The sequence below is a fragment of the Osmerus eperlanus genome, chromosome 10 (genome assembly GCF_963692335.1).
Source record: "Osmerus eperlanus chromosome 10, fOsmEpe2.1, whole genome shotgun sequence".
NCBI lineage: Eukaryota > Metazoa > Chordata > Actinopteri > Osmeriformes > Osmeridae > Osmerus > Osmerus eperlanus.
This window is the reverse complement of record NC_085027.1, coordinates 14,868,030-14,894,431: the sequence shown is the minus strand read 5'-3', so window position 1 is coordinate 14,894,431 and position 26,402 is coordinate 14,868,030. Positions and strand designations below refer to the sequence as shown.

Genomic DNA, 26,402 nt, shown 5'->3' with positions numbered 1-26,402 from the left:
ATAAGTAGGCCTAATATAAAAGCTTGAGTAGGCTTGGATGGCAGGATCTTTGATTTATATGACCTACGTACTTCGATACATTCTGGCCTAGCGTGCGCTCGGAGTTTCACAAACGAGTTTTACACAACAGACGGATTTCAAAAGGATGGCACTTTGATCATCGACAAAGACTAAACAAGTCTGGAGCAGTCAAGTGTGAAATACAATGGGATAATTTACGACCACCATTATTTCGAGGCCTGGGCATTCAGAGTTGTCCGCTTTATAAACCCAGGGAGAGGAAGAGAAAGAGCATACTTTCTGGGACGTTAGATACCATGAAGATGCAGCCTACACGAGTTAATCTTTCTTCCCAAGCTTTGCGTTTGCGTTTGCATGTACACCAAACCAGAAGGCAAAATTGAAAATCTACCCATAAACCTAACGTCATATAATTCAAACTGCGACGGAATAAATCAGTGCGCTTTCTGTCTCTCTTTCTCGTCTTCACACACTCGCTCGCACTCTCTCGCACTCTCTCCCCCCTCTCTCTCTCTCTCTCTCTCTCTCTCTCTCTCTCTCTCTCTCTCTCTCTCTCACACACATACACACACACACACATACATACTCACACCTTTTTTCTTTCTAAAGCCCCTTGTGAAGTCGATTGACAGGCAAGAATGAAAATGAGGCGGACACTTGGTCACGACTTCAGTGCAAACGCGTCCTTTTGAGGAGACCTCTAAACTTGGATCATATCACCATGGGAGCTATTTGTATTGCAAGGGACTTCTGTTTGTTTTTGCTCTTGTTAAATACTCGCCAAAGCGCTGCGCTTCCAGAGAACCGAGGTACGTTTTCTAAGTTTCATAGACTGTTTTTACGCACGCTTAAGTGACTGTTTGCGCTCATGTTGTTGTTTTCCCAGTGAATGCGTTAGTTTCCAACTACTACCTCTGCAGAATTACAGATCGATTTTATTTATATGATAGACAACAAATGCTCCCTTTCGAACACAGTCAATGTGTTTTGTGTTTGTGAGGTAGGCTATTTCACCGACTAACCGTTTACGATTGGAAAATGTTTGTTTCTAGCATCTTATTGGGAATTCAGAACGAAGAGTCTTCTTAGTGTGAATATAAAATAAGATGGATTCTTTGTAAAAATCCAATCCCATAAGCTTTGAACAAACACGATCAAATGTACTCATGATATATTCCTTTATGATTGGATATGGATTACTATGATCTGGCATGAGTAATGAAAAAGTCTTATTTTTAGATGATATAAGGATGTGGTATTTAAACAACCTGCTGTGATTTCAATGCAGACCCATGTGCAGAGGGAAGTGATGGCTGTCACATTGACGCTATTTGTCAGAATGCTCAAGGCTCATACAAGTGCACGTGTAAAGCAGGCTTTAAAGGGGATGGTAAACACTGTGAAGGTAATTATATACTCGGTAATTACAGTGAAGCGATGACTCCTCTCATCAGATTACTTACACATTAGGTGATCCTTAAAAGTTACAACAGACACATTCATTTAAAGTACCCCCACTGAAATTAAACATAACAGTAACTAGGCTACACATTATTGATCTCTCAGTACTACATATATTTAGTGTTCAAACTGTTTGTGGCTAGTTTTATACACCAAATACTCAAATGGCGAACCTTCATCAATCTTGAATTATATCCCGTTTCTTAGACATTGATGAATGCGATATGGACTACAATGGTGGCTGTGTGCACGAATGTAACAACATACCAGGCAATTATCGTTGCACTTGCCATGATGGATTCAATTTAGCACACGATGGACATAATTGTCTGGGTAAGAGATGTTTAACTATAAGGTGTAAAGGAGTATAATATAAGTCGACAACCTATATTCAAATTAATGTCACATGGTCGAAAAAAAAAACGTCAGGAATGGCGCTGTACTTGACAATTAGCATATGAAATGAAGACAGTTTTTTTGTTTCATTTTGTAGAATTGTTTTATTGAGCAAAAATGTAAATAAACAGTTGGTCATAGGTTTATAGGTTTTATTTTACCTAGCAGGTTTGTGGCAGGTAGCTTAGAAAACTCTTAGCTGTGTTTGAAATGTTAGAGTTACAGTAGCCTACCATGTCTAACAGGTTATGAGGAATGGATGTTCATGGTTTAGAAATGTAATGTTTTGGTTATCACTGCAGATGTGGATGAGTGTGTGTTCAACAATGGAGGATGCCAGCATACATGTGTCAACACCATGGGCAGCTATGAATGCAGTTGTAAAGAAGGATCTTTCCTAAGTGACAACCAGCACACTTGTATTCAACGTTCTGTGGGTGAGTGACTGCAGATACATAGATCATCCCCTGTTCTATCCAATGCCATGGAAACAGTCAGTCTGTCTGTCTGTGTGCGTGTGTGTCAGTGTGCGTGTGTGTCAGTGTGTGTGTGTCAGTGTGGGTCTGTGGGGGTGCAAATGTATAAGCCTTGTCAGGGGCAGAGCAGCGAATTATGGAGCTAATGATCAAATGTTCACACACAAAGTGGTGATTGACAGCAGAATGAGGGTTGACAGCTTTTAAGTCAGATCCCATCTCAGGCATCATCTGCAAACCCACACTGTGGGAAAAGAAGTCCTGTGTCCCTGGGAACAACACAAGTTAATAACTGCAACACTTGGGCCTTTGTGGCCTGTGTCATAGATGAGAATAAAGCTCCTTTTTTATGTGTCGGTTGCTTCTCAGTATTGTTGAGATGCAAGTGCTTTCCACACCATTGGTTTTTCTCTTGGCAAACCCGCCAAACGCCTACACCTTTAAGGATTTGCTGTGCATGTAGGAGCAGTTCCCAGTGGTTTGGAGAGAAGAAGTCGAATGATTCCTGGACGGTTAATAGGTCTGATGAATATGGTTTTACTGTAAATACCACAGTGTTGCTTTGCGTCAAAGTATATACCTAAATCCTACAGCTGTGGGGAATTGCCAGGAGTAACTCAAATGAACCGACAGATGTGTTCAAAGCTAAACAGGACAGAAGCCTAAGCTCTTCAACATCTACTTCACCTCAGGTCCATTCAGAGAACAGCTCCTCGGCTGGATCTGCCAGCACTCTCACTACGCCTTTGAGGGAACTCTCATTCATCCTGCCGATGTGGCTTTGCTCTTTGTTTTGAATCGCCTCAACCGGCTCCATTTGGAGCTGCACGTTTAATGGGTCCACTGCCCTCGTTTGTCAGCCAGATGAATGCACCAGGCTTCCCTGAGCAGCAGTATTGTTCTGTGCCTAAAAGGCCTGTTGCAGATCTCAAGTCAGCGTATAACACCATTATACGACGGATCAGAGGCCAACTGTAAACGTCATGGCCTGCAGATTATGAGTGTAGCTGGAGTGGTGCTGAACATTCAGTGTCTTTAAGTCCTCTAATTTTCGGCTATTGGGGTGCGATAATTCAGTTTTCAAGCAGGTTCTGAGTCTCTGTCTCTGTCTCTTTGTCTCTTTGTTTCTTTGTCTCTCTCTCTCTCTCTCTCTCTCTCTCTCTCTCTCTCTCTCTCTCTCTCTCTCTCTCTCTCTCTCTCTCTCTCTCTCTCTCTCTCTCTCCCTCTGTTCCAGAGGGCCTCAGCTGTATGAACAAGGAGCATGGCTGTGCTCACATCTGTAAGGAGACTCCCAAGGGGGGCGTGGCCTGTGAGTGCCGCCCAGGGTTTGAGCTGGCCAGGAACCAGAGAGGATGTATCCGTACGTGTCGCTGCAACCCACCCCACCCAGGTCAAACACACATACTGTACAAGCCAGGCGCCTCTGACCTAAACTGACCTGTGTTTCTTTGTCGTTGTTATGGGTCTAGTAACCTGTAACCATGGTAACGGGGGCTGCCAGCACACCTGTGAGGACACAGAGCAGGGGCCAACGTGCAGGTGTCACGTGAGGTACACCCTGCATCCTGATGGGAGAACCTGTGTAGGTAAGAGATGACCTCCTGCACCCAGACACTTTGACACAGTTCTAACTGCTGATATAAACAGCTTGTGCTGTTTTCAATGCAAACACCTTCCTGCTTTTTGAGACTCACGTCAACTCAAATTAGATTTGTATAGCCCTTTTCACAAGCAGTGTCACAGGGGACTTCACATACGCCCATGGATCTGCACCTAAACCATGCTACATAAAAACCCTTACTCAAATTAAATGCAGTGGATGAAATAGTTCCTGTGTTGGAGCAGCTTTCTAAGTTCACCTAGCCGGATGACTCATCCGTATTTACACCCCAGCCACACCATGGTTGGGATAAGGATCAGTCATCAGATATGCGTGGAAGAAGTAGGGGAGGCCTGTTGGTTCAGCCAGCAGTGTGTGTGGGCTCCAGCATTATCACTGCGTTGTCTCCTCATCCATCTCCCAGCTCCATGTCCTGAACTATCTACCACACACAGAGATTGTCCATACTGTATGGCTCAGGAGTAAACATGCAGCTGGTTACAGAGAGGAACCACACACACACAGAGAGGACCCATCGCGCTCTCACTCAAAACCATAATTACTGTATCAGTCTACCCAACGTTGTGCTAGATGTGACGTTCTGGGTCTCTCTCTGTGTGTGTGTTCCAGAGCGAGACGAGGCCACCACCGAGCCGTCGGACCACAACGCCACATCCTTCGCCGAGGTGGACAAGCGGGTCAAACGCAGGCTGCTTATGGGTAAAATAACACTGACACGATTCCAAGGTGTACGTACAGCTCTGGGAGAACACCGGGAACCACGCTCTCAATACACTACAAGCCAGGCTAGTGGTTCTGTCAGTCTGACTGCTTGAATGACTGTGGTGGGCTGAGCTGCCAGAAGCCGAGCGGGAGTGTTTGGAAAGGAGAGAAGTGGATGGTCAGTAAACCAGGGCATTCCTCAGGCTTTGGAGTAAACTGTGAAATGACTACGGACTCACACTTTCTCAGCCGTGATTTCTCCCTCTGAGGAGCTACGCGTCTGTGACAGAGTGGTACATTTCACATGTTTTCCTTTGGTTTTGGACAGGATTGGTGTTGGGTTGTCTTCAGCATTTAGCACTGTCAGTCATGTGGTGCTGTGGCAGCATTTTAACATAGTAAAACAGGACTTGGTCGCCATTATAGAAAGCACTACACATTGCCCTCCAAAGTACCACATTATTACCTACAAGGTTACCACTTAACAGTGTCTGTGGGTTTGATGAATGCAAATAGTTGATGAGTACATATTGGTGTACACGTATCAAAAAAGCCCACCCACCCAATGTCAATGCAAGTTCATAGTTATTTAATAACCCTTCCCATGATGCTGTGCATGTGAGTGTTTATTCCCAGCGTGCCTTGCCTTTCAGAGACCTGTGCTGTGAACAATGGCGGGTGTGACTGCACCTGTAAGGACACATCCACGGGCGTGCGCTGCAGCTGTCCTGTGGGGTTCACACTGCAGCCAGACGGCAAGACCTGCAAAGGTCAGACCCACAGGCAGGCTTAGACCTCGCCCCCATCTCATCTGACAGAGAGTGTATACCGCTCAGCATCGCTAGTCAGCTGAATGCATCTGTGGCCTTCCCTTCAGGCACCACTCTCACGATGTTCTTTCTCTCAGATATCGATGAGTGTGAGCTCCACAACGGGGGCTGTGAACACTTCTGCAAGAACACCATTGGCAGCTTCCTGTGTCACTGTAGGAAGGGCTTCAAACTGCTTACTGACGAGCGCTCCTGCCAAGGTAGGCTTCGTCATCACCCCTCTACCCCTATGAGAGTGTGTGTGTGTGTGTGCGTGTGTCTGTGCGCGCGGTGTGTGTGTGTGTGTACTGGGAGATAAGACAGGGTGGGACATTCGTACACAATGGTGCCAGTATCGACTTGTCAGATTCCTCTGAAGATCCTTAACGTGTGCTCAAATACAGCTTCACGTTTTGACCACATTCCCACAACGCACATAGATCCCTCGGCAAGTGAAATCCCCAATACCTCATGCGAATCCTGATAAAACAACTATTTGATGTGTCTGGTTTGTATTTCTCCGGAGGGAAACCTTCTTAATGAGGCGTGTGGGTGACTGTCATCACTGCACTTTTGATTGCAGATATAGACGAGTGCTATTTCGAGAGGACATGTGATCACACGTGTGTGAACTCCCCTGGCGGTTTTGAGTGTGTGTGCAACAAAGGCTACACCCTGTACGGACTGGCCCACTGTGGAGGTAAGAGGGCAGCCTGCCATACACTGCCTCCATGTTGACAGTCACTGTCATGTTCTCTCGAGCAGAATCGATGACCTAGATCGACACAGTTCGATGCAGTGCATTGAATGCACCGGACGGTGTACTGAAGACAATGGCATTCCTGGTAAAGGTTCTGGGTTGGCCTTCTGGAAATCAAAGACAAATGGCGATTATTGATGGTGTGTAATCATGATATTGATTTGTCTGCTCTGTTCTCAGATATAAACGAGTGCAGCGTGAACAATGGAGGTTGTGAGCAGGGCTGTGAGAACACCATGGGTGGGTTTGAATGCCAATGCCACCCTGGTTATAAGCTGCACTGGAACAAAAAGGATTGTGTTGGTAAGACAGTGCCCACAGATGCTATGATGTGTATGTGTGTGTGTGGTGTGTGTTTGCATGTGTACTTTGTGATGTGAAGTTGACCTCTGGGGAATGTGGAATGTAAAATGATTGTTGTTTTTTTTTGCGAGTCAGTCTTGGGGTTCCAAAAACAGGAGATACTTTGAGTTCAGTTTGTTTCCTTCTTCTTGGCTCTTCTCTGTCTTAGTGTTTTGCTTCAAAACAAGGCCAAAAACCCTGAAAGTCATTCCTGCTGTTTCTACTGTCTTCTGTGACTCCTTCAAGTCTCCTGTTTCTCCTTTACCACTTCCTCCTCCTGCTCGTCTACTCTTGTGCTTCCTCCAGTCGACCACAGTCAAACGTTTTCTCTTTACCTCCGAGTTTGTTGTGGTTTCTATCTAGAGGCTGAGGGTTTACAACCTGCACAGCCCCCCTCTAAACCTACCTTGAACTGCAGCAAGCTGGAGGGAGGTGACAGCTGCTTCCTGACTTGCCAGTCCCAGTTTCACATCAGCAGTGGTGAGTTAACCTGTCACTCAGCAGCACTCAATCGAATTCAGAAGCGACCTGAAACAGCCGTTCTATCCCAAAGGTTCATTTAATTTTTTTTTACGCACAAACGTCTCTTTTCTAAAGTGAATGTACACTATGTACTGAGGTTCTCTGCAGTCCCTAGGTTTCTCCAGTTAGCGACGTGATGCTGCATAGCAGCCCCTCATGTTCCGGCACGCCGACTGTTTGCCGTTGGCTTTTGTGGCCCTGCCTTTTGTCTTGGCTGGCCTGTCTCATGGCCCCTGTGTGTGTTTGTAGGGACTGGGGATTCCTATACAGTGACCTGTGGAATGCCTCTGCCCTGCCTGTCTGGAGCACAAAGGAACAACAGTGGCTCGTATTGCACGGGCAAGTACACAACATCACTGAACTGCAGCAGACCGGAGCACTCCGTGACATCAACAAACTCGCAAACACTCACAGGGAAAACTACTTGACACCCACTCAAGCTTTACATTTGCTCAGTACGTCGGGACAATATGGAGGTTGAGGGTTTTTTTCCTGTTTGTCTTGGATTAACAAGCTATTCTTCCCCTTTGTTGTGTCGGATCAGAAGTGTCAAGTGTTCCACGGATTAAGACCACGGCCACTTTTAAGTCTGGCCCGGGAAAGTGCAACCTGAAGCGGAGTCAGGACAGGCTGAGAGAGGCGTTGAGCACAGCTCAGTCAGGTATGGGAGTCCCTCACACATTTCCCCAAGCTCCTCCAAATAGGAATGACAGATTTGAATTACAACAGTTTCCTGTAACTGTGATGAAACAATGCAGGTTTTCCCTCCAAGTGCCTACATTTCAACAACAATGTCAATAAAAGAAAACCAGACCTTGGGGCTGAGCAGAAGGAAACTGTGAGGGAGCCAAATATGAAAGAAATATGTGGGGGAAGTAGTATGGTCCAAAATGTTTTGAATGTCTCAGCACTGCACATTGTCTCACAGTGACAGGGGAAAATGTAATTAGCCATAGCATGCCTTTCAGCTTGGCCCTACCCAGCCATCAATCAAACGGACTTCCGATTGTTGGATTATTTTGTTTCTTCAAAAGGTTCCGGCATGGTGTTTAACATCCCTTAGTGTCATATGAAAAGACACAATTGCCTCTAGAAAGGGACATTCTCCCAGTCTCTTCTCTTTAACCCCTCCTCCCTCCAACACTCCGTCCAAAAGGAACAAATGGACTGAGAAAAAGACTGGATGTTCAACCCCGAGAAATCACAGTGGCTCAGAGCCAATTTTAGGATTATTTATTCATTATTCGAGTATTTGTTTGGAATATAATTCCCATAACCCGTTTCTACAAAAAAAGATTGAGGACTGAACACTGAATTGTGTGTGTGTGTGTGTGTGTGTTCACAGACAGCAGGTCTCCCTTCACAGAGAACGTCCAGTTCAGTTACGTGAGCCTGCACTGCGACTCGTCTGGCCGCCGTCTGCGGAGCCGCCACGGCAGGAAGGCGGGGGAAGAAGACGGCTCCTCCATCACCGCTGAGTTTGAGCTGGATGTGAACCTAGAGGAGGTAACAGGTTGGTCTCTCTGCCCTACCTGCCTGCGACCTCAAACCTTGGGGTTGCACGCTGCCACATGTTTCCCCTCTCCCTCTCTCTCTTTCTCTCTCTCTCTCCGCTCCTGCTGTTTTTCACTTAACAAGACAACGTGTTAAAGTATCTCCTGTTTTGACGTGGCTGAGGTGGTTTCTGGGTGTGTGAGACCGGGTGGAAGTATCGGGGTCTCCTCGGGTTGTTCAAAAGAGTCTGTGCGAGAGGATGTGCATGAGTGTGTTTGTGTGTGTGCGTTGGGTTTGCCAATCCCAGTCAAGCACCAGTCGCCATCTTTGAATGTGCGTGTTGGGATTTTGCGGTGTTCGTTTTCCAAAGCCAGTTTTGGTATTGACTGCTTCTCTCAGCAGAGAGCTGTGACCTGGGCTGTGTTCGTCGACGCTCAGAGAAGAGACTGAGGAAGACCATCCGTACCCTGAGGAAGTCCATCAACAGAGAACAGTTCCACCTCCACTTTGCCGGCTCCAACTACGAGCTAGCCAAACGGCTGGCCCAGCCCGTGGACCTGCCAGAACACTGTGGGACAGGACAGGTGCTGGTGGACCGAAAGTGCGGTGAGTGAGCCACCTTTACAGAGCTAGCTGTGTCTCTCTCTGACCGATGGACCACTGCAGCCCAGTAACCGGCAGTCCTGCTGGACACACTGAGCAGCGGCTCATAGTCATGTCTTTAAGTAATTGAAATAGTCCATGCCAGTGATATATATTTAGACATGTTGGTTTAATGATTGGATTTGGAGCAGGTGTTGGCCAGATGACGGCCATATTTGGACGCAGACGTGCTGTAATGAGCTGCTGAGGGGAGGGAGTTGGGAGCGTGAGCTCGGAGAGAGAGAGAGAACAGAGAGGCTGTTGTTGACCGAGAGATCTTCCAGCATCTCCGGGGGATGAAGTGCAGCCCAAGGTGTGATGGCGGCTCCGTGCTCGCCGCTGCACCCTGGTCCTTTTTCATTTTACTGCCCATGGTGGGGAAAACATCCATTAGCTTTAATGGCACACTGTCAACAGCGAGGGGAGGCTGGCATGTGTTTTCTCTGGCTCAAACGAGCGTGTGCCCCCAGTTTGGGGCCTCACAGCCAGCTTAGCGCTGGCGGCTTTCCGCCTGGCTCTGCCGGGGCCAGTATGAGAGGCTGAGATGATTCGAAATACCAGCTTTCCAACCGAATGGTCATTAATTTAGCCCCCAAGACCCTAGTCTAAACCTAGACCTACATCTGGCTGCAGTTTTCAAGGCTTCTCTCTCCACAAAGAGGCGTTCTGAAACAGACCTTCTCAGTAAGCAGGTGACCTTCTCTTTCTGGCATGGGCGAGGTCTGATCCTGAACTTAAATGACCCAATACTGTGTGTAAGTTTTATCGACTGTATCTCCTAAGTCTACAAAGTTTTCTGCTACAAGGTTGTCCTGCACTGCAATCCTAGATCATCATTAAGGTGCCTGTTGGACAAGGCAGGGGTGCAGACATGTAATTTGGTCGAGGGGCTGAAAGGGAGCCTTAACCCTCAGCTCTATAAAGAAGCTATATTTTTTTTCCCTCCACCCCACCTCCCCCACTGGCTTAGCTCACTAAGTGCAGTTTAGCCCTTTCAGTTTGCCCACTCCATTGTAAATCCCATTGGGGCTCATTCTCAGTGCCTCAGTAGGGTAAAAAATCCCCCCACAACAACATGGTTTCAGCTGTCCTAAGAGAGAACTGGTCAATGTTCATTTCCCATGTTGCTATTTAAAGTCATACAAATAGTAGTCAGACAACTCTAACCAGATAGTTAGTGTTAATATGTTTCACGGCAATGCCGTGAATTTTAGTGGAAATGTATTTTCTAAGTAGTCATTTTGACTACTTGGTGGCTTTTGTATTGGATTCTGGCTAAATGGTTTTTTTTACAATCGTGTTATGCATTGAAAGTGGTTTAATGTGTTATTATAAACAAATCAGTAGCCTAGAGCATAGCTTGGTGTCGGGAGGTGTCTGAGATGCTGTGAATGAGTCTTGAGCATTGAGCTGCTTTGTGAACACTTGTGTGCCTGTCTAGTCTATTAGAACAGTGTTGTGAAGCTGTTTGCATGTTTGTTTTTACATGGGAGATGTTTAGGAAGTGCTGTTGATTCAAGCTGGCAGTTTGAGTGCTATATCCCCCCTCAGCCAGGGCCACTCTGCATGACCCCAGCCACTAAACCGCTGAGGAGAATTGACTTCAGCTACACCATGGGAATCAATTAGCATCAGCTGTTTGGGCCTCTGCTTGATAGGCGCAAGAAGCGATTTGGACAGGCAGAATGGGGAGATTCAGAACCATGACCCCTTTTATTGGGTTCAGCTCCTTACTACTGTGATACCATAGTGTTTGCCTATGTCATCAAATAGGCAAGAGATGGGGATTTGAATAGAGGTGAAAGGTCTTTTAAACCTCTTTGGGGCCATCAATTCGAGGACTCTATAGAATTGCCTCTTTGCATCTGAAAGGCTTCAAGGTTTTTTTTTCTCACTCTCACTCTCTCTCCCTTCTTTCCCTCTCTCCCTCCTTCAAATAAAAGCTGGAGGAGACAATGCAATGGTGGCTCCTTATGGTCATTCAGCATAAACAAAAGGCAGAACAAATGAACTGCCCTTAAGAGAATTACATTTTTTTTCTTCTGAAGAAAGTCTAGCAATTTGCAGAGGCATATATAATGGCGGTGCATGAAAGCTTGGTCAATGTTGCCTCATTAACGGTAGTTCTCTCTCGAAAAACAGCTCAGATTCTACCGAGGGACATTTCGAAGCAGAACAACAACAAAAAAGATTTCTGCTTTTGAGAGAGATGATTAGGTACTCATGAACATGCTTGACATCACCCCCAGACAGACACAATAATTCACAAATTAATTACAGGTGCCTTTCTAGAAGGTAGAAAACCTAAAAGAGAGAAATGAGAGCCAATGGTGCACATCCCTATAATCAGGCCTATGCAGTCTAGAGAGATAAGAGGCAAACTACCCTTTGACTTGCCCCGGTGTCTGCTTTGGTAGGGGTGAGGGTGCTTATGAAGGTATTAAGAGCTCTTTGGCGATGCGCAACCATGTTATGTGAAGTATAAGAGCCTGTTTGATGTGGGCCACAAAGGCAGCTGTGGAGGAGCTCTGTGCTCTTATTTGTCTGGATTTTTTGCATAGCTGCATCAGGTCGATTTGCAATGCCTTTTTAACAGCTTAACACTGGGCCTCTGTGGTGCGCTCGAGTACTTTGTATATGCGTGTGTCTGCGTGTGTGAGGGAGAGAGGGGGGGAGCTTTGCTTTGGAAGCCGTGTATGTGTGAGGTGTGTTTTTGTGGGCAGCATCTTTATCCAACCCTTCTGCTTCATTCGTTCTGCTAGTGAGCTGCACTGCTGGAACGTACCACGACGGGGATCAGGGAAGGTGTGTTCTGTGTCCAACTGGAACATACCAAGATGAGGAGGGGCAGATGTCCTGCGAGCTCTGTCCGGGGCCCGAGGTGCATGGAGGCACCAAGACTGTGGGAGCGCGGAACATCTCAGAGTGTGGCGGTAAGGCACAAGACAGAACCTGAACCACTATACACAGTCTAGGTCAGAATATCAATAATTAGGGACCATTATCGGCGTGCTCAAAAGGAGATAGGACTAACTTTGGTCTGCTACTGGAGCCAGAAAAAAAACATTATGTGTTTACTCAAATCTTTTCAAACCAACCTTTAAAGGTTTTTCTTTCCGAATTCCATCCTGTTATGTGTATGGACTCCCCAGAAAGGAGTGGTGCCCTGATAAGCATCTCGCCAGCAGATGTTCTGCTTTGTATAACGTCTAGGAACTCTCGGCTTACAGCATTTTAAGCCCTGTTTGAATTAAACAGGCACACACCCGGCCCCTACCCACTTCTGAATAAAAGAAAAATTGAGCCACCACTTTTTCAGCTCCGCAAACACTGTTATCACGGCCAGTTTGTGGCTGAATTGTCTGATCCCATCTCCCGCTTCTCTGAAAGATAGACTAAACAGAGAGAGCTATAGAGCTATCGTTGGAGTCTCTGGGGCAGCCAGTTTGTTAAAGTCACTCAGAAGATATGAGAGAGGTTGTTCAGAGGAAGATAACAGGCATGACATCACCTAAATGACATCTGCTCTGGTCCGAGATAGTCCTGCAATGATAGAATGTCAGGCGGTTAACTCCCTGTCATTCCAATTTATAGGGGCTATCATGGAGCAAAACATTGTTATTGACCTGACAGACTTCAGTATGTGTCTGTGTATTGCTATATCAGAACTGGCCTCATACTCTTGTGTTCCCAGGTCAGTGTCTCCCTGGCCAGTACTCCCATGACGGCTTCCTACCCTGCTTCTCCTGTCCCCTGGGCACCTACCAGCCTGAGGTGGGTCGCACCTCCTGCTTCCCCTGTGGAGGGAGTCTGGTCACCAAACGCCACGGAGCCGTGTCCTTCCAGGAGTGTGAGACCAAAGGTGAGGAGGTCCTCTTCACGTTCCAGCTGCACCAAGCCTGGCTCCAGAACTGTGTTTGCGTGCCCCAACGCACCGTCACTAACTGACGTGTTGCATCGTAACATCATAGTACCATGTATGGGAGGCTGGTGGAGGATTATACAGAGTTCCATGTTTCTTTATTTGAAAGTGAGCTCTACTGCCCCCTGCAGCGCACTGTTTGATGCTAACAGACTCGAGCCGAGTTCCAACTACATTTGACAGAAGCACACATACACACATTCCAAGCTGTATTTGAAGACCTAATCCAGTACAACTTTTTTTTTCTTTTTCTGTTCTGCTCATGTAGTCCAGTGCTCACCCGGACACTTCTACAACACCAGTACACACCGCTGCATCCGTTGCTCAGTGGGCACCTACCAAGTGGAATTTGGTCAGAACTACTGCACCGCATGTCCAGGGAACACCACCACTGACTTTGACGGCTCCACCAACATCATGCAGTGCAAAAGTATGTTCAGTGTTTGAGTACGCACGACGGCTTTCTGAAAGAGAAAGAAAGAGAGGGACAGCATGTCTGTATCTAATGACTTTATAGACTTAATAAAACACTCCAGAGAGTAAAGGACAAAACGTAAACCTGGCTCAACTCCTGTCTTGGGACTCACGAGAGCCATGTTGCGTGGTGACCCAAATGGAGTGCTGCTGCATATAATTGGCGTTGCTGCCCTAGAACAGCGTAAACTATTTGACACTATGCTGTTACCTCACAGACAGGCAGTGTGGAGGAGAGCTGGGAGATTTCACTGGCTACATCGAGTCCCCCAACTACCCGGGGAACTACCCGGCCAACGTGGAGTGCACCTGGACCATCAACCCCCCGCCTAAACGCAGGATCCTTATCGTGGTCCCAGAGATCTTCCTCCCTATTGAGGACGAGTGTGGAGACTACCTGGTCATGAGGAAGAGCTGTGAGTGCTGCATGTGCGTGTGTGCGTGTGTGTGTAGGTCAGCAGGGTGTGTCATGGTGTATGTGTGCTAAAGTGTAAGTGGCGAGGAATTGTAGGTGGCAATAGGCCATGAATTCAGTGTTTTGGAATTTGAAAGATGTCAGGTGTCAGGTTTGGCAGTTGAGGCTGCATAGCATGTTAGCACCTCTATGAGGTGATGCACTTACAATAGGACAGAGTTTAATGCCCTTACGAGGTTGCAATATAACATTAGGGCTCCCGATCTTAATGTTGTTCTTGTGTCTGACACATGCACATATTTCCTGATTGCACAGCTCTTCCCAACTCTGTGACAACTTATGAGACGTGCCAGACATACGAACGGCCCATTGCTTTCACCTCCCGTTCCAAGAGGCTGTGGATCCAGTTCAGATCCAATGAGGGGAACAGTGGGAAGGGCTTCCAGGTTCCCTACGTCACCTATGATGGTAAGAAACTCACGTTATCTGGGGAAGGCCTTGTTTTTTTCTCAATTTATGAATAGCAGAGATAAAAAAAAGGGATACATGAACTAATGCACTGCCATTCTATGCATTTCAGAAGACTACCAGGAACTAATAGAAGACATAGTCAGAGACGGAAGGTTGTATGCATCGGAGAATCATCAGGAAATTCTCAAGGTGAAATCTGCTTTATTTCCCCCAAATGCATAGGACCTTGCTCTTTGTATTATCCACAGTCACACTTATATTTGCATATAGGGCCCTCTTGTGGCGACAACATTGTTTTCTATTTCTATCTATTGTTTTCTATCCTTTGAGTACCAAGTCTTTTTTAAGAGTAATAATTCTCATACCTGAAAACATCACCAAAACAAAACAATGTGTCGACACCAAAAATAAAAATAAAGTAAAAACAACAATGAAATGGCCTATGTGACAATGAGGAAGTGAATAGCAGCAATCTTCTTCAGACTGCTGTAAAGATACCAGCCTCTTAAAATATTCCAAAGAACCCTTAGACTCCAGTTTCTCTTTATGGATGTCCTCTGTTGACATACTACAAACTATATTTAGAATCTTAACTTGTGTGTCTGTATCTTTTGCAGGACAAGAAGCTAATGAAGGCACTGTTTGATGTTTTGGCCCATCCACAGAACTTCTTCAACTACACAGCACAGGAGTCAAAAGAAATGTTTCCCAAATCCTTCATCCGATTCCTACGCTCCAAGGTCTTGAGATTCCTACGTCCTTAGAAGCAATTTGTTGCCACCAACTTACTCTGTGGAACTTTCATGAACAGTTTCTGTCTTAGTTACTGGCTTCAGCTTTTATGTTCTCCACTGACCAATACACACATATCATTTAGTTATCCTGTCCTATGAGGATTGATGACAAGAGTGGACTGTACACTTAATGTAGTTATTTTGATGAAACAAACCAATCAGACATTTCTCACAGTAATTTCCTGTTGGCCCTTGAGGAAAGCGATTAGTTCTGGAACAAAGTGGCAGTTTCTGACACCACTCCTTGCTCTTGCTTCCGTAGGATCATCAAATTATGTGCTTGAGCTTGTTGAATGTTAGGCTGATTCTGAAAAGTATTTTCAATGTTTGACTCTGAAGTTGCAAACCGCTTATATATCCAACCTTTGTTTGGTGATGCCCAAGAGCTTCAAGATATCCTTTAGTTTTCTAGCAATATGAATGCATCAGTTTGAACACTGGTAAATATATTCATGAAAATTCATGATGTATCTATATCTTCACCAATAGCATAGAAAGCAAGTGTCACCTGACATTAGTTATGTGAGATTTATACTGAATGTCAACAAGATAGATAGTGTGTACTTATAACATACTTAACAAGTTTCCTGTTTCACATTTAGAAGATAACTGGCTGAATGAGATGCAAAACAAATATAGCACAAATGTGACCTTATCCTGGGAACATTATAGCACTACAAGGAATGTAGTGACACTGCAAAAGCAATTATTCCTATGAATGTTTTGTATATGATGTAAAAAGTCTGTGATAATGATAATGTATTGTAGTTAACTGCATTCCTGGTATTAGTAGCTCTGACACATTAACACATACTCACATGTATGGTGGCTGCTTCAAGATCATGTATAATTATTATTTTTCTCTCGAAATCATGGTTTTGCCTTATAACTGGACAATAGACAAGACCTTGCTCTGTCAAATTACTAATGTACCAGGACCACCAACAGCTACCAAAGACACTCTTCACTCACAAATTGTTTTTAAAATGGAGAGATGGAGTAGCCTTCATACTCAAAAGCAGACCATTACGAGGGTGAGCCAGTCGTGAGACGGAGTGAGTGGATTGTAAAATAGAATTGCTCTATATTCACTTATGTTTTAGTAAATAAATGTATGTCTATATTTTTTTGTACATTTAACATGTTGTAAATAAAGCGAATAAAAGTATTCTTGTGTTTTGGTTTCATACCTCTTTTACTTTTATGCTAAATGAATAATAAAAGGACTATGATTGGTTCCGGTTGTACCGTACTAGCGGGGATATTATTCATGGACACAGGAAGACGCGCCTGTAGTCAGCTGATTAGGTTTTAGCTAGCTGGCTAGCTAGTTGTGGGCTCCTAAGTCTTTACAGTTGGTTCATAGTAATATCTTAGTATAAGTATTTTGCAGGTAAATTTCGCCATATACGACCAAACAAGTATTCTCGAATCGAAACAAAGGAAAATGGTGTCTTCCGTCGCTGTCCAACTGCTCTCAGTTGTTGTTTGTTTTCTACTTATGTCAACACAGACATCGGATGCCAAGGCAAGCTAGGCTAGGATGCTAGAACCATATTGATTTTTAATTGCAATCGCATGTATATTTAAAACGCACATGATTGGAATGTAACATCTTAACTGTAAAATTGGTTCGCTAGATACAGTCAGTTTACACGAGTACTGGGGTACTGTAACGTAGCTAGCTTAGCTACTAGCCTTAACCTGCTATCGTTTGATGTTAGCTTCGTTTAAGAAAAGGCAATCGGCCGTTTGAGTCGTTTTGTGGTTGACTGTGGTATCTCGTCCCTGTCTGTCGCAGTTAACTAACTAGCTATCAATATAATTATATAATTAATCTTATATTATTATTCTGATCCCCCAGAATTCAGAAGACATCCGATGTAAATGCATCTGTCCACCCTACAGAGAGGTATTAGGACAGATCTACAAGCAAAATGTTTCATTGAAGGATTGGTACGTCATCACGAACACTGCCACAAATACAAACATGCCAACAATAAAAAAGAAAACATGTACCAATACAGCATCTCTACTTTTCTGTTTGTGCCTTTGACTAATTTCCTGTAAACCCTTCCCAGGCTTGTTGTTCTCTGCTTTAACTACTGTAAACCAGTGAGATTGAGTTTGTATTCACCCCTAGTAACTGTCTGCATGTTGTGGAGCCAATGCCAGTTGATGGCAACGATGTGGAGGCATACTGCTTACGTTGTGAATGCAAATATGAGGAAAGAAGCTCTGGAACCATTAAAGTAAGTTCAGTGTGGGGTTAGTCGATATTTAATTAAGTTGAGTTATTACACACACAGACTATAGGTTGTTAAAGTGACACTACTCCAACACATTCTATAACATTCTTTGACAATTAAAATAGCGTTATAGTCAGGGCTAACCATGATGTACATGTCTACTCTGTTCCAGGTGACCATTATCCTCTACTTGTCTATTTTGGGCCTGCTGCTGCTCTACATGGTGTACCTGACCCTGCTGGAGCCCATGTTGAAGAGGAGGCTGTTTGGACACTCCCAGCTCATCCAGAGCGATGATGACGTTGGGGTATGTGCATTTGTATCGACCATGTCGGCGAAGGGATCGGGATGAGGGAACTTGCTAGGCTGATCGTGCTTCTGACATGTGTTCTTCTGTGTGCGTCTCATGTAGGACCAGCAGCCGTTCGCTAACGCCCACAACGTGTTGTCTCGTTCTCAGTCGCGGCCCAACATGTTGAACAAAGTGGAGCACGCTCAGCAGCGCTGGAGGAGGCAGGTCCAGGAGCAGAGGAAGTCTGTGTTCGACCGCCATGTGGTGCTCAGCTAAACAGGCCTTGTAGGAAATGAAGGCACTGGAAGAAGCAAATTCACTGTGACTGAGCCCCCCCCCCCCCCCCTCTTCTGTCTGATTCCTCCCGAACATCCTAGACTTGCATCCTCATTTGTGAATGATTGCTCATTTGGAACTGTGCTTCATTGTGTATGATAATGTGTTTGGGAAGTGATCATAGTGAAGGATCTCTGTAAGATTGGCTACATGGTGGTGTTTTGATCAGAGATCTTCAACATACTGCCAGTGTATAATATTTTATTAGGGATCTGTCTTATTTACTAATAATATAAGGAAGCATAATTTGTCACGGCAAATAGCAGTCTTTCACTCTCCAATGGATAATGCTAGCAATTTGCACAAGCTTATGTTTATCTTGGCTGATAGTTAATGTCAAGTTGTATAAAATTGGAGTATATGTTGCAGTTTCTAACAGCAAAATGAATATCAAGGTAATAATGTCTACAAAAAATCTCCTGTTGGGGAAATCAAAAACAATTCATAAGAAATGTTTTGTAATATATACTTTCAAAATGCATGTTTTATTTGAAGTCCTATTTCCTGTATGAACCTACTTGGACGCTTTTAACTATCTACAGTAAATTTACAGGCAACTGGTCATTTGCTTGCATTGTTGTAAACACTCCTGTCATATTTCCATATTATTTGAGGGAATCCGGTGTGCATTATATAGGATGAAAATATATCATGCAATGTCGTCATTTCATAATAGTGCGAAATCATATATAGGCCTATTCCAATAACTCCAAAAGATGCCTGTTATTGTAGACAGATCCCAGTGTCACTGTCTACACACATTTTGTGTGCTGTGCTTGTCATCCCTTGAGCTCTCATTCCTTAATTAAGATGAATCTGACACCAATCCCAAATTCTCTTTTAGTTCTCTGCATAACTTGCATTGTCTCATACTTACATTAGACAGCATTTATATGACCATGTGTCAATACCACTGGATTGTGAAGACTGTTAGATATTGGTGGTAGGTGGATGGTTGCAAATGTGCGGCTAACTGATATATTGGGTTGATTTAATGAAAGTGTTCTTAACTCTTGTATCTGTGATACCTTCAATTTTGAAATAAATTTGTGAAATATTTTGGCAGTGTTTTATTCAAATACAGATGTAAAATTTAAGCAGTTGTACAAAATAGGATACTTGTAGTTTTCTCCTGAAGTTTGTCCACCGGGAGGCAACATCTGAGATCAAAAACGTATGAGAAAAATCTATCATTAATTAGGACTAGTGCACAGTGCTCTGATGCAGTCAGTGATTAAGATGTCAGTGAAACACAAATTCCTTGAAGTATAGATAGTGCATAGTGGCCGTGATAAAATTGGTGGCACACACACATTCCTGGAATTATAGATAGTGCAGTGCCCGTGATGCATCCGGTTGTTGATTAGTGTCCAGAAGGCTGACATTTTGTCCAGATATACCGTAGTATCAAATGAATGGCCAGTGTCCAGAAAGCTGACATTTTGTCCAGATATAGTATCAAATGAATGGCAACTTCTGGACATTGGCCATTCATTTGATACTAGCCTACAGCTCCGGAAAAAAATTAAGAGACCACTGCAACTTTGTCTTTCCTTTCCAAAAAGGTTGGGAAGGAGAATTGAGTGTGGAACAGAATTCATTTTAAGAGGCCACTGCAAGTTGAACCCCTCTGTTCCTCACTCAAAACTTTCCATAGCCTATCTAAGTTGCAAGACTTTATTGGACACTGGATAAAGTCCCATTCACGTTACTCGTCATTGTGGAATCACTCAAACACACTTTTGAAGCATAACACTGCCTGTGTCTCAGTGTGCTAGTAGAGTGTAGGTTCACGGTGAATGCAGACATGTCAATCGCACCATATTTTGCAATTTTGAGGAGGAATCCGCCATTGCTGATTGCGGCTAAATTATTCTTTGGAATTGTAGGATTAGGCTACAACTATCAAAAGTTATGAACAGAGATCAGACCACAAAAATCAAGAAACTATTAACGGATATCAAAAAAGAGCATTGTTTGTCAATATCACATAATGTTGTTGTTATAGTTAAATTAAAAAAAAGATTTAAACATGTTTAGAAGTACTGAAATGGGTTGTATATTTAATATCATTAACCCGAATGACTTTCACAGAGTGGCCGTCATCGTTTCCTGTTCTCTCCATTTTTTCATTTTTTCTTCATTCCATGCCGTTATACAGACAAGATTAGTCTGCGCAGAAATCAGAATGTACTCGGTTTGAGAGCTGCAGTTTTGCTGTCAAGAATGGACTGTTGAACAGAAAACCGCCCAAAACAGAAAAAAACTGGTGAGGTGCATTTCATTGAGTATATCCCTAATTACTTGCTTAAGAAAACCATACATTAGAATAGTCTGGGTGGTTCCAATTCAGCACCTAATGAGAAGTTTGTGTAATATTCGATTGAACGAAAGATTTTCAAAAACTTTTTATATTTCATAGGTTGTGGTTTGTTGTTTCCTGTTATTTGTATATTCACTTTAAAATGCAATATTGGTTTTACAGTAATAGCAAAATACTGAACTATATCCAATCAACCGTGTATATTGTGAACGGTAGGGGGCGCTTTAGTCCTTTTTATTGACGTCTTTGGCCTCAACTGGAATTCCTCGGTTGGTTGTCTGCCTTTGTTACAGTCGCCTTCTTGAATGATCAAACTACACTTTTTGTTACAATTTGACATCTGATATTTTGGGGAATATTATATAGATGCTATCTGCTCCAATCAGTACTATCCCAGCTAAATCTTGCAAATCATGCATGAAGTGGTTCTGTCATAGTCAACCATTATAAATCCTCTTGGAGTTCTTCACTCAAAGACTGTTGAAGAGCTTTCATTGTGTAGGCCGCTATTATGACTGCTGTGCTCTGGAGGGAAATATTTTAATGCCACAGAACTCAAGATAGCGGAGGTTATCTGACCTTCTGATACAGTTACTCTGATGTGTGTGCTCGAAGTGGAACTAGGGGACTACCCCTTACTTCTTGAACTGCATAATAATGGCTTTTAATGATTGAATCATGAATCAAGAAACATATACTTTGTTGCTACTTTGTTCATAATGAGTGGTGGTATTGTCACAGGAGTAAACATCAAGTGTTATATTATTGCTCCCTTTTTTATTCCCCAAGAATGAAGCCAATGTGCTTCATGTCTCTGTCCTTCCAAACTGTAAGGTTGACAACGATAATAACATGAACACATTGAAGTGATGGAGACAAGGGCCCTCAGGCTACAGGTATCCTCTCTGCACATGAATACTGTACACAGTGACCTCAGCTCACACCGTATCGACACCAACAAGCGAAACGTATTGGGTGATCAAGGAACGACCGAGACACATCCTATGAATGAATTCATAATTCATGAATTCAATGAATTCAATGGAGATATTTGTTCATGGAAGCTGCAGTAGCAACTGTTTTCAAAGTCTCATGGATGGCTTTTGTAGCAGTGCTTCCCATGGGTCACAGACTCCAAATGGAGTCCATATGAAGAACACAACCAAAAGACGCTTTAGTGGGGCCTGGGGCTGCAGCACTTATTAGCAGTATGCATAATCAAACACGTTCGGAACAGCATAGATGTCTCTGTTCTACTAAATGGGTTCCTACATCTGTATTTCTCTCCTATTCACTGAATAGAAATCCTATCATGACGCACGTATACAATACATGTCAGTGGATGACTAACTGACTGATTGACAAAATACGTGAGTTCTCTACCATTCAGTACTATTTGTGTACGTTTTTTTTCTTCCTAGAGGCCCTGCTGATGTGTGGTTTTCCACAGGTAAACTACAAAGAAAACTGAAAAGGAAAAAAGTGCTGATGGGTCTCGTCCCCTCCCTCATTGTTGGTTTACTGTATTGCTGGCTTGAGGCAGAAGTTCTGAATTGGTGCTCCAACCTGATAGGACTTGACACTGACGTTTGCCTCAGGATCTGTCTTGAAATGGAATATGCTGTGCACTAAAAGAAACAATACCTACAGTACATGATGGTGGGCAGCAGATAAGATAAATTCTCCCCCAGTGCTGTTTTCAGCTCTGAGGCTCTCAAACTGCGACTTGGGTTTGACCATCCTCATTTCCATAGCTCCCTTGACCTGCTGACCTTAAGCTATTTAAAATCTCCACATGCCGGAGGACAGAATCTCACAGGAATATTTTGTGGTAAGGGTGTGGTGAATACTGAATATAACACTGCAAAGTACTGTTGATACTGTTGAAAAGTTCTGGGGCTTTTGTGGGTTTCCTCAACATGGCCAATGTATCCTTCACAAATGTACACAACATTGAGTCAATGTAACACATTTAGTGTACGCTGCGTGTGTTTTTCTTTCTTTCTAAATGGCTTTAACAGGTGTAAAAGGTAGATAGTTGGGGGCTTTGGGGAGATTATTTTGAAACAGATTTATAGCATTAAAGCTCAGTGGACAAATTCCTGAGGCCAAGCATTAAAATGGGTTAGAATCTCTGTAGAATCTAGCACTAGACAAGCACCAATCATTCTATGACCAGAAGAAAAGGATTTGTCAATGAAAGTTGAAATTTTACTGGCTGAGTTTCCCAAGTTATGCTACAGCAAGAGCAAGGTAGCATATGTACAGAGAATTAACCCTGAAGGCAGTGCTGCTCAATAGCAGGGAACATTCCAGAAGTATCAAGTTTAGTTTGGGTTGTGCGTTCAACAAAATGGAGCATGTAAGTTTCCCTTTGTCTCACAATGCATGCGTTCCACTGAGCGATGTTGTGTCTTCAGTCCGTTCAGTTACTTGGAGTCCTTCCACGAGGCTTTAGAATGTATGAGAGGAGAGCTCAGAGGGAAGCTACACAGTGACAAGACAGTGGATGTCCTGCAAATCTGATATGTGCTGTGATGACGTATGCGTGTGTTTTGCGACTTTCCCTGTTCCCAAGTCTGTCGGGTGAAAGGATGTCCCAGTGGACGGACTGAATTAGACCACAGTGTGGACAACGTGCTCATGATCAAGGAGAGGAGACACTGGAATTCTTTTGAGTCGAGTTGTTTTGTGGGAAAAGGATTTCATAAACTGCCAGTGCTGTAGGGCGATAGCGTGCCTTTCTCTTTTACTCTAAATACCATACAGTTTTTATGTCTGAAAACATTTCTAAATTGATCTGCATATGTGCTTGTTAGTTTAACTTGATGGCCCTACAAATGTGGGCACAAACATTGCATGGTATGATTCCTTCAAACCACAGTGATTGCAAATGAGTCTGTTTTGCTTGGATGTGGCCCCACACTTAAGGAAGCGAAAAACAGACACATTCTTTGGGTATGGTGATCTTCCTAACAGTGCTCATATTCCCTTGGGGATTGTTTAGTCCGGACAACATGTTGTTTCCCAGTGTGTTGGGATGACTTAACAAGAGATTAAGCCCCAAGCCCAGCCACATCGTTCTCATTAAGACAACCAGACAGTGACCTTTACACTGTAATCCCATAGGGAATAACATCAGCTAATACATTAAGAAAGGTGTGCTGCTTCAATATGTGTTCATATATGGCCACACAGTTTGCACACAGAACTTCTGATAGCAGGTATTTTACTGGTCTCTTGATTATTACATTTGAAGTTGACTTTATCACATCCCCATACGATATTTCCTATAAACATTTTACCTTGAATAGTTTAGTACGCTGAATTGTTGTGTGAAACAGATCCAGAATGTGGACAACTTGATCATGACACTAAAGGACATTTACTAAAGGCCTTCCTGAGAAACTCTATAGACTCCACCTCAGCTGCATACAATAGACAAGAGAGCCTGTGGAAACTCGTGGGACTGAGGGGAACAGCGCCAAATCCAGAGTGAAGTGGGGGGCAAACAATCTATCTCCATAGAAACAAGTCCAGCCCACGCCTCTCCAGCAAGCTCAAGGAGACCGAGAGAGAGGGAGAGAGTTTTGGTTAGGGAGACACGACTCCCAGTCCAAAGCTATGAGTAAGAGGCAGGTTTCCAACATATAGGCTATTCGAGTTTTCTAGCAATTTAATTTACGGATTGCAATTCCATTGAATGGGAAATTCTACTTTGAAGATGATCATGGAAGAGAGGCGCTACTTTGAGGTACAGTAAAGTTAATCGCTTGTTAATTTGTTGCGGGCACGATGTACCGTGGAGCTATATTGTCCGTATGTACACTTCTCGCTTACCATTGGCAGTCCATTTTAGCGGCTGCACGAATATCAAATATCAAATGTAACGCAGACATAGGTCTGAAACAACTTTCCGCTATGCAGTTCTACATTAAATACAGCCATCTCTTATGATGATCATGTTTTTTTTGTCTTTGTTTTTTTCTTCTTATCATAGCCTATGTAGCTGGCCAACTTCTAACTGGCAAACTAGCATCCTCTGTGTAACACGCGATAATTTAAGAAGCGTTAAATACCAGGTTTCAGCTAGAACTGTACTCTCTCTTTTTTTCTAATCTCAGAGGGGCATCTCTGCAAAGATACACTTCTGCCTGGGCCTCCTGCTATCACTCCAAATACAGACCCTGCAGCTGCAAGCTCTTTTTCTTCAACTTTCCATGAACAGAGTGTCTATTGTGCACATCTAACAATGACCTCTCCTTCCAGCAGGACTGGGTTGTCAGCACAAAGCTGGGGAGGCCCCTCTCTGTTCCCTGTCCAGGGCTTGTGTAACAGGGGTGAGGAGGGTGGGATGTCAACAGATGCTTCAAGCTGTCATTATCAGACATTTTTATGTTTATTAGCTGATACACAATTAATGGGTGATCTACAGCATGCCCATGTCAGGCCCACCCTAGTCACCACACCAATAGCTTTCACGCCTCCCCTGTCCTCTGTCATAGTACACACATCTGTATATTAATATTATCATTTAAAAAAGTTGATCTAGGCCTAGTCATGGTAACCATCCCACTGGCCCTTTATCAGAACTACTAATTGTGATACAGTGTCGAAGGGTCTTGAACAGGGCCTCAGTCTTCATCAACATCAATGATGGTGTTGTTGCTCCCTCTGTGGTCGGAGGCTCATGAGGAACCTTGTGATCAAGTACAGCCATGTCTCTGGGAACCCAGGCCAGAAAACAACCAGGTCTGAGTCTATGTTTAACCTTAGAGCCTAATTTTCATATTCATTGTGAGTGGTAACATAGCAGCCCAGTTCAAGATGATACTTTTTTGTTATTATAGATGCCGACCTGTTATTATCTATCAAGTAGCTTGCTGTTATGTCTCGTTTGACCCGATTCTTTCGATCACACAATGTTGTGTTCAGTAGACTGAGGCAAAACCTGCTCTGAACGATGACCAGAAGTTGGAACATCAGTTGGAACTTGTGTTGAAAGTCAGTGGAGCATCACTTGTGCTGACTCCAGTCTGTCGCCCTGCTGTTACACCTCAAGTTCATTTCATCTCTGGCGCTTGCATATTAGGCCCACAGCGAGCGTGAGCAAAACACAGCCTACGGTCATCTTTAATGTTAACTTCACTTTAAATTTTAGTAACTTTTTGTAGTTCACCTGGAAAGGTACAGTTCATTTGACTTAATGAGCGTCGTCTTGGACCCTGTCCTCCATTACCCAGTCTACTCCCTTCTCTTGTTCATCCGGCCTTTGTTACCACAGGAACATGTTCGACACCGTATGTCACTTCCTGTCGTGTGTTTTGGTTTGGAGGGAAGGAGACACCTTTTATCCACTGTTGATGTGTGCGGCACTCTACTCCGTCTCAAGTGATAGGTGGGGCACTGTCTGAGTGTCTCCCTGTTCAAATAGCACCAATCCCATGTCCTCCTTGTTAAACGTTAGGATTGCAAATACTCCCAATGTTGCCTTAAGTGTCTTTCCTAGGGACTTAGACACCTGTCAAATGGATATTCAGGATGGCTGGTGCATTCTCCACTTGCCATGCGAAGGCTCTTTATAAGGTAAACTTCCTGAACTGCAGGGAAGTTGACACCTTAGCTACAAATGATACTGGATTTACTTGCTAATTCTGTAGCATAACAACATTTTGGTCACGAATAGACGTGGGAAAAAGGAATGATGTTTTAACTCCTACCGAGATCTCCGGCCATTGTTATTTGGGCTAGAGAAAAAAAGCCTGGCTTAAATCTGGATTTTAGATACCGTCCCTCCTGCTTTCCTCATTCCTTGTAAAGTCAATGCCTGTGTGTCAAAAGTCATGAGTGTGACACACATCCTAACCCCCTGTAGTAGCT

The 26,402-nt window shown here is 43.9% G+C and overlaps 3 protein-coding genes across 9 annotated transcripts in view; all 3 read left to right on the top strand.

Moving 5' to 3' along the window:
• The first annotated feature begins 595 nt into the window (after positions 1-595).
• scube2 (signal peptide, CUB domain, EGF-like 2) lies at positions 596-16,498 on the top strand. Of its 3 annotated transcripts, none has more exons than XM_062471523.1 (23): positions 596-830; positions 1,310-1,426; positions 1,690-1,815; positions 2,181-2,315; positions 3,589-3,714; positions 3,824-3,940; positions 4,585-4,674; positions 5,331-5,447; positions 5,585-5,707; positions 6,070-6,186; positions 6,427-6,549; positions 6,952-7,068; positions 7,360-7,450; positions 7,650-7,771; positions 8,456-8,623; positions 9,007-9,210; positions 12,009-12,179; positions 12,941-13,108; positions 13,437-13,598; positions 13,861-14,058; positions 14,373-14,525; positions 14,638-14,717; positions 15,146-16,498. In XM_062471523.1, exons 1-23 carry the CDS (start codon positions 743-745, stop codon positions 15,290-15,292), a joined length of 3,060 nt encoding a protein of 1,019 aa, XP_062327507.1. In that variant the 5' UTR covers positions 596-742; the 3' UTR covers positions 15,293-16,498. The 3 variants fall into 3 exon arrangements, with proteins under 3 accessions (XP_062327507.1, XP_062327506.1, XP_062327508.1); XM_062471522.1 differs by having other exon boundaries at positions 9,004-9,210; XM_062471524.1 differs by lacking the exons at positions 6,952-7,068; positions 7,360-7,450; positions 7,650-7,771; positions 8,456-8,623 and having other exon boundaries at positions 598-830; positions 9,004-9,210.
• An 85-nt stretch (positions 16,499-16,583) lies between these two features.
• Positions 16,584-19,258, top strand: tmem9b (TMEM9 domain family, member B). Of its 3 annotated transcripts, none has more exons than XM_062471564.1 (5): positions 16,584-16,850; positions 17,187-17,278; positions 17,466-17,574; positions 17,744-17,878; positions 18,032-19,258. In XM_062471564.1, the coding sequence occupies exons 1-5, from the start codon at positions 16,770-16,772 to the stop codon at positions 18,137-18,139; spliced, it is 525 nt and encodes a 174-aa protein (XP_062327548.1). In that variant the 5' UTR covers positions 16,584-16,769; the 3' UTR covers positions 18,140-19,258. The 3 variants fall into 3 exon arrangements, with proteins under 3 accessions (XP_062327548.1, XP_062327549.1, XP_062327547.1); XM_062471565.1 differs by having other exon boundaries at positions 16,586-16,715; positions 17,984-19,258; XM_062471563.1 differs by having other exon boundaries at positions 16,589-16,850; positions 17,984-19,258.
• A 1,100-nt stretch (positions 19,259-20,358) lies between these two features.
• dennd2b (DENN domain containing 2B) overlaps positions 20,359-26,402 on the top strand; it is a 42,508-nt gene continuing 36,464 nt past the window's right edge. For 2 of the 3 annotated variants that reach the window (XM_062470636.1, XM_062470634.1), the window contains exon 1: positions 24,097-24,276. The gene's annotated coding sequence lies outside the window, so the exon portion shown is untranslated. Of the gene's footprint in view, positions 20,469-24,096; positions 24,277-26,402 lie in introns of those variants that run through there. The other variant, XM_062470635.1, reaches the window with a different exon arrangement.